General features: G+C 40.6%; 1 protein-coding gene across 9 annotated transcripts in view; it reads right to left on the bottom strand.

The window, feature by feature from the left end:
• The window catches only part of ST8SIA6 (ST8 alpha-N-acetyl-neuraminide alpha-2,8-sialyltransferase 6), a 73477-nt gene that overhangs the window by 20713 nt on the left and 44933 nt on the right, over positions 1-7831 (bottom strand). For all 9 annotated transcript variants that reach the window (XM_065050899.1, XM_065050901.1, XM_065050898.1 and 6 more), the window contains 3 exons: positions 5025-5169; positions 3002-3114; positions 1575-1667 (listed from right to left, as the gene is read on the bottom strand). In XM_065050899.1, coding sequence (XP_064906971.1) covers positions 1575-1667; positions 3002-3114; positions 5025-5169 — 351 coding nt within the window. The remainder of the gene's footprint in view (positions 1-1574; positions 1668-3001; positions 3115-5024; positions 5170-7831) is intronic.

Here is a 7831-nt window from a genome sequence, read left to right as displayed (position 1 = left end):
CACTATAAAGCACATAAAGAGCCTTCAGGACAGAATTCAGATCTCTGTTCTTCCTTAGCTAGAAACTTGAACAACTGAACCTGGTCTTGCTCTTCTTTCCAGCTCTGCCCAGGTACAGTGCAGTGTAGTCCAGCTCCATCAGGACATAAAGAATGTGGTTCTTTCCTCCAAGAGAGTTCACCTACATTGTACACCCTGACAGACACAGTTCAAAAGCTAATTAACCTTAAAAATAATATCAGACTAACCCAGTATCCAAACACAGAATTAGAAATGGAAGTGAATAAAGTTGGAGCAGGTCTTCTGAGAGAAGAAACTAACTTAGTTCTGCCAAGTTGCTTCCTGCTGCTCCTTCATAAGCTTTTGCAGTGTTCTCTGAACATTTAAATAATTCATTTTTTAAAATCCTAAGATCCTCTCATAATCTCATTTCATTCTCACACAGGTTTAGCTCCTATTTCCTTCAGTGTAACTCCTATTAACCCTGGTGTGGCTTCCTTTGGCTAAGAAATGAGTGCAGCTCTGACAGAAGTCTTTGATTAAGCGCAGACAAATCATGCATCAGGTCAGTAGTCACCAATGATGCTGAGTTACTAGACAAAGTTTTCCTTCCTTGGATTCTTGTGCAGCACCACTAACATCAATGAGCTAAATCTATTTTTAGGGATGCAATAGTTCACCTTTATTTAAGTCAAAAAGGGCTGAGTAAGCATGAAGGTAGTTAGCAGTCACTGCAAAAAATCAAGTTCTACCCTTGAATCAATGACAAATGCCTGTTAGTCATTTCTATGCTCACTGTACTTTTTCCTTCTTCCTTCAAAGGGAAAAAAAAAGCTTTGCCTGATGTTGTCTATTTGACAAATACAGATATGACAGACAATAAGATACAGTAAGATCAGTAAGCAGTAAATAACATGCCACAGCAGTCCTTTTCATAGATAAGCTGCAGTTCCAGCCCGCTGAAGATGTCAGATTAGTCAGCCTGGCCTTATTAGATTTTCTTTTCATCAAGAAGGAAAAAATAAAAACCACACAACTTTGCTGAGAAAAAAGTGTGTGAGCAGCTTTCATATGGATTGAGAAAATGGATTATAGAAATCGGGCCTTCATTCAGGAAATAGCCTTCATCAGAACAGCCCCTAAGCACATTACCTAAGAAAATGTGCTTACAATCCCACTGATAGAGTCAGACACACATTTCCAAGCTTTCCCGATTTACGATCACAATTCCTTTCTTATGCTGGGGATGATGAGGGTCGGGGCGGGGTGAGAGGGGAAATAAGAGGCTTGGGCTTGCAATCATCAAATTTACCCTGTTATAAATTGTGGACTGGTGCCAAACAAGGCGCTTGCTAATCTGGGTGTTGCCAACTCCTTTCTGCTACAAAAAAAAGGCCAGGTTTAACACATTTCCATTTAGACTGGTACATATTTGACATGGGAAATAAGGCTTAATGAAGTAATCTGCATGCACTGCTCTCTATGCTGGTATCCCAATGGATTTCCAACAAAATCTAAATCATGTCACACAATTATACAATACTGCACAGAAACAGATTCGCAGTAGTACTTACTTTTGAGCTATGATACTCGGGTTAACAGTCACAAGGTTTGTTTTATTGCCAACATCTCTGCTAATGCTTCCCGTGGTTGGAGGGAGGTTACACCTGAAATTGAGAAACGTTTACTTAAACAGATGTGCACCAGAGATGCTTTACAGTTATTATTTGCAAATTCCCCTCTTGTGCAATGACACTTTCACATAAGCTCCCACGGATCTCTAAGCACTTTACAAATATTAAATAAGGCTTACAGCACTTCTAGTAAAAATATTTAATCTACTGTACAGATGGTTAAAATAGGACACAGAGAGCTCATTTTCATAAATTACCTCACAAATCAGGAGCAAAGTTAAAATCCCGGAAGGAGCCAGTCTACGAATGCCTCATGCTAGCTGTTAGGAGACATTGCCCCTTTTGCCTAAGCAATGCATTTATTATGAAAGTCATGAAAGTCTTCTATTATTTTCTGTTTAAAAAAGTCTGACTGATACCAGTCCCTCAGCTTACACAGCAATGTTGACAGCTGTTTCATGAGACAACAATGGCACAACTTGCCCAACTGCAGAAACAGTGGTTTCTGTAAAGGTAAAGAAAGCATTTTTTTAAAGTCAGTCACTTAGTAAGCTTAGCATCTTAGTATGCAGATTTCCCACTTTTATTATGACAATTGCCTAACTGGAAAGGCTTTTTTTTTTTTTTCTTTTTGATTTGAAAAGCCCAAATATTAGTCAAAAGTAGGAAAGGAAACAAAATCCAGCAGACTCTGTGACTGGACATCACTGAGAGAAAAACCTCCACTCTGTTACTCTGTTCCCTTGCAGGCATTGCGACTGTGAGTCACAGGCTGAGAGTGTGGGCTAAATTACACTCTGATTGTGCCTGGTTTTCTCCACAATCTATAGAGGGAGCTGGAAAAAAAATACTTAAATTAGATGTCTGGGTTTTTTTAGATGGCTAACAGAAGGTGAGACAAATACCAGGGCCATTAAATAACTGCACTGGTGGGCCAACCTAAGGCTACATAAACCCTTTGTTAGACCAGAGGTAAAGGTAAACATGTGACATTTAATATCAGCCCTTCTTTTGTTTTCAGGCTTTTCTTTATTCTTTTTTCCTGATTTAAAAAAATAAAATTAATAAAGGTTCCCTCTCCTAAAGGATGTTAAAATAACAGAAATTTCAGGTTCTCAGATAATCACATTTCGCATCACTGGCAAGGTATCTCTGCAATCACAGATCACACATGTATCCATATAGTCCTCTGTACTTAGGAAGCAGTGTTTTGAAATCTACAGAGCAGACAGAGTATCTTTAGAGAGGCAGAAATAAAGAATTGTCAAGATTCTTCCTCATTGCTACAAATGGGCATTGTCATGCTTCCAAGCCTGCCAAGTTTTTAGAAACATTTGACACACTTCAGTAAGACAAGCAGCTCTTACCTAAACACAAAGTCAGAATGATCGATTTCAGCTCCGCAGCTGGAATTTTTCAGAATGCCTCCGTTTCCAACCACAGCACAGGTTTTGAAGGGATGGACTGAAAGAGGAGAGGACTGCAAACAAATAAAAAGACACAGCCAATGCCCTATAAATCTTTTGATTGTTTCTTCACATCTTTAGTCATTTGTCCTTGCAGGTTTAATCCAGCGAATCCCAGTGAAAACATCCACCATTTGGCAGACAGGGCTGGCAGGCCTGGGCAGCCAAGAGCCAATGCCAGGCAGCAGCATACTGAGAAATTCTACTTCTGTTGTCAATACTTTGAAAGAATAACATTGGATTGCAAAAACTGGATTAATACCTTTTAAATATACTTAACACAAAAATTACTTAGTAGTGGACTGAACCCTTGACAAGTTAAATACTAACTAGTACTGAAGACAGTTTAAATTTACCCATTTTCCTTTGCACTGGAATGGACTGGAGGCTGTCACAAAGTCCTTGCCTTTGTCAGCTAAGAGAAGGTAACTTTGTAAATGCTCATTACTTTGTCATCACACAATTAATTTTGATATAAAATAAGGAATTTAGGGGAAACTGAAGGTGCTGTAAAGGTTAATGCATGGTGAATGTGATGGCTACTGGAGAGGTTACTGCCTCTGGCTGTCACCCTCTCTACTCGTCTTCTTGTTAGAGGTTGTTGTCTTGCAGCAGGGAAGCTGAATGGGAGCTAAGTGCATCCACTTGTGAACCAGCTCAGATCACAACCTGGCAAATTAATGTAAATTGTTGGCTGTTTCAGTTGACATTAATACAGTTGGCTGTTATCTCAGGGACTCAGAAACATCTCATACATCTCCTTCAGCCTCTCCTGCTGTGGGAGCACAGAGTCAACAGAGAGGTCAACAGCTGGGCTACTTTGTCTGCAGAAACTGAACCCACTTGTAAAACTGAGTCAAAACTTGCTTACACAAAACGTTATCCTTCCTTCCTCTCTTATCAGCTTGCTCAAAGAGAAGCAGGAAGAGACATTGTTAATAAATAAGGCCAAAAGTGCGGGGAAAGTGGCAGACATCACCTTGCCTGGCAATATATTACAAAACAACATGTTCAATTATTTTGTTCAATTCTGAAAAGAGAGTAGGAGAAGACAAAGGCCAGACACCTCTGGCTAGCTTAGTAAGTATATATATACATAAAACATACTACTTTTTTCTTTTTCAGCTTAAATTTGGAACCACTGTAGCCCCATTGCAATTAAGGTTTTAGTAATTCACAGCAGCATTAGAAAGGACTAGACTTATGGTAGCTGGGATCTTACAGATCAAGAATGCCAGAGATTGGGAAGAGGGCTTCCATGTGCTCTTATTTGTGAGAAATTAAGTATATCTTTGTGTCCGTCTTTGTCTGGTCTGCAGAGCTTATATGTCTATTGCAAGTACTGAATTACAAAATTTGATTCCTTTGCTCAACCTGTGTTTCTGGCTGCAAAGGCCCCATATTCTATTTCTCCTCTCCTCTCCTCTCCTCTCCTCTCCTCTCCTCTCCTCTCCTCTCCTCTCCTCTCCTCTCCTCTCCTCTCCTCTCCTCTCCTCTCCTCTCCTCTCCTCTCCTCTCCTCTCCAAAATAGCTTTAATAAGTTATATGCCCAAGCCTGCACCAGAAATGGCATGGGAATACGAGGAATTTGAAATGTTGTTCAAGACTGAAATGACTTTAAAAATAGGAATGAGAAAAGCAAGGCAAATGTTCTCAGCGTACACACTCCTGAATTCAGCTGGCTGCCAAGCCAGGCTGCAGCTTGTATTCTGTAGCAGCTCTTCCGACAATCTGACCTACGATACCCTGTCCATGCCTCCACCACTGCAGAAAAAGCCTAAAAAGGTTCTTACCCAGTGAACAAACAAGTGCATACAGGGGTGAGGGGTCTCTTCCAGAGGGATCAAAGAAAGCAGCTCTGTTACTAACGCAAAATATATATCATACTGCAATTATAATAACAGGTAGGGATAACAGTTCTTACCACAGGCAGCATCTTAAAAATGTCCTCTGTAATGAGGATGGTCTTTTTACTGTCCACTTCGTAACTCATGTTACTTCCCAGTGGGCTGTTACTTTGAGAAGCAATAAAATTGTGAACTGCATCACAGCAGGAAGCTAATTCTGACCTGCAAAAAAGCCAAACAAAACCTGCTCAAAGACAGACAAATAAGTAGAAAAGTGGTGACAGAGAACTAGATGAATGAAAACCAGTTCTAATTAACTAAGCAACAAAAGGCTATGTAAACCATCTAGAATGTCATTTCTCTTGACTTGCTTTGCAGAGCAAGTCCATTTTCACAATAAATGTCCAGAAATTAATCAGACCAAGAACTCCTTTTCTTACCCTATTTTTCTCTCTTGGTCTCCCTTTCCCATCCAGAAAAAGTTGTAAATGGTCTTCTCTTTATTATTAATTGCTAAGACTATTATAGAAACACTGAGAGACTTCAGTCTCCAAAGAATTAACTATGTGATTTCAATCAACATAGAATGAGTGTTTGTAAGAAACTAGAAGGCTAAAAAGAGAAAGAACCAAGGAGATGAAAGGAATGGTGATGGGAAGTACTGGCTATAGTACTTAGTGAACAACTAGATGGTCAAAAACCAATAAATCAATAATTAATTTCTGCAACTGTTCAGCACAGTTTTCCTGTGCACAGTTTCACAGATGTTAAATAAACCACATCACAACCGGCAAATTAAAAAGACAGATATCTTTGTACTAGAGACAGCCAGCCTAACTGCTCCCCAAAACACCAAGCAGAAGTCCTTAAATAGATAAAGAGTGCAAGGGTTTCACCCAGACTTTATGTATGAGTGAAGGCTATCACCAGTCTTACAATTCCTGTTACTTTCAAACTTATAAAAATATGATGTGTGCAAACATTCTGTATTATTAGCAGTGAAATTCTATGAAAAGCCCCATCAGACCTTTGAAATCAGACCTAAAACACTACAATTCATTTCACTTTAGGGAACAATATTCTCTCTGCTGCCACTGGATCAGATTTTCCGACCGTAAGGCTGAAATAATAATGGCCAGGCATTATCTGTCAATCGTTAGGGCATAGCTATCTCATTAGGTGAGATACTAAGAGAACTACTAACCATTTAGAGATGAAAATTCATTGAAAGCAGAATTGCTTGGAATTTTTAAGAAGATAACACAGCAGGGAAAAATATTTCCTGTCCTAACACTGAAGGTTAATTGTGAATAAAAGCAATATCTACAGTTATAGCCAGAGGAATAGAAACTTTTAAAGTGAGTGAGGTAAACCCAAACCATTAGAACTGGTTAAACAATAACAGGCCAAATTCTGGCTGAAAGTAAGCTGACTTTAATAAGGTAAGACACAGGCAAGAGAAGTTTCATTCCACTTTATCAAGAACATGCACAGAACAATTATCTAATAACAATGTAATTTTATTTCTGATGGAGATGAGGCATAGTCTGGCACATGGAAAAACTCAAGGATTATGTTTCCTGGAAGACAGGGAAGAGAATGAACAGGTCTGGGATAAATCTCAGTCTCACTTCTCTTGAAATAATGGTCAAAATGGAGGGAAAAAAAGTGTTGGGAAGGTTGGTTGGAATTCTACATAAAATACCAAAGGAAAGGGTACCATTTCAATTGTCAGACGGATTACTGGGACATATTATCATGTTTGGAATAATGAGCTCTGAAACTCCTCAGCGTTTCCAGATGTGTGAGGAACACTGAGAACGACTGGGTGCTGGGATGGCACAGATCTGAAATAATCATGCTAGGAGAACGTCCAAGAACATCCAATGACCAAGAAATGTCAAAGGGAAAGATTACTCCTGGGGGAGGAAACAGTAGGGTCATGTTTCCACAAGCCATATTCAGCTCCACTCCTGAAGAGTGATTCCCACTGCCTTAAGGAGCAAGGGGGGCTCTATAGTCAATGAAAACCAGCAGGCACAAGGATGGGGATGGAACAGAGACTGTGCTCTGTTGGTCAGGAGATGCACACATGGTGAACGCAATTGCTCTGGGCATATAGTGTCCTGTTTTAAACATACAGAAAAATACAAATGGAGCAATGAGGGAGGAGAGCCAAATGATGAAATCTGGGAACACCAGATGGTATTGAAGCACTCTTGACTAGCGTCCACTTGTTTTTCTTATACACTATTTCCTATAACCAGCTCTTTCTACCCTTAATGTGTGCTGCAGTAACAAGAGGATTCAGGTATAACCATCAGGTCCTGAGGGCACCACCAAGCCTCACCACCCCTAACCAGTCCCCTGGGGCCACCCCACCCCTGCCCATGGACCCAGGTCAGCCCCCAGAGCCATCAGTCCCTGTCCCAGTGACACAGCAGCAGAGCTGGTCTCCAGCTGTGCCTGTTACGTCCCCGGGGAGGTGCCTGATGCCTGGGGCTGCCCTGCTGCTGGCTGGGATGGGATGGGGTGGCTGCCAGTCCCGTCTCTGCTGGCCAGGTCACTGTGCTGGGACCCTGATCCCTGTCCCTTAGGGAGCAGCTGTTCCTCACTGCTCCCTGCCAATCACACAGACATGAGCAATCATAAAACCAATAACTTTGATTTTCTTGATTTTTTTCATAAAGCTAAAACAAGCAGGCCCATGTATTATCTGTGTCAAACATGGGGTGTTCAGAGGAGAAGGAATAATGCCAGAATATTCTTGCCCAGGTTTAGGAAAACAGCTGTTTTGTGTGTGATGGCGACCAAAACCTGAAAAAGCAAACTGATGATAGATAACATTCATTAACACAGATGACACATTTTTGCTTTTTGTTCC

This window comes from Columba livia, chromosome 2 (genome assembly GCF_036013475.1).
Source record: "Columba livia isolate bColLiv1 breed racing homer chromosome 2, bColLiv1.pat.W.v2, whole genome shotgun sequence".
NCBI classification, from domain to species: domain Eukaryota; kingdom Metazoa; phylum Chordata; class Aves; order Columbiformes; family Columbidae; genus Columba; species Columba livia.
The sequence above is the reverse complement of the archived record's forward strand: the minus strand, read 5'-3'. Positions and strand labels throughout refer to the sequence as shown.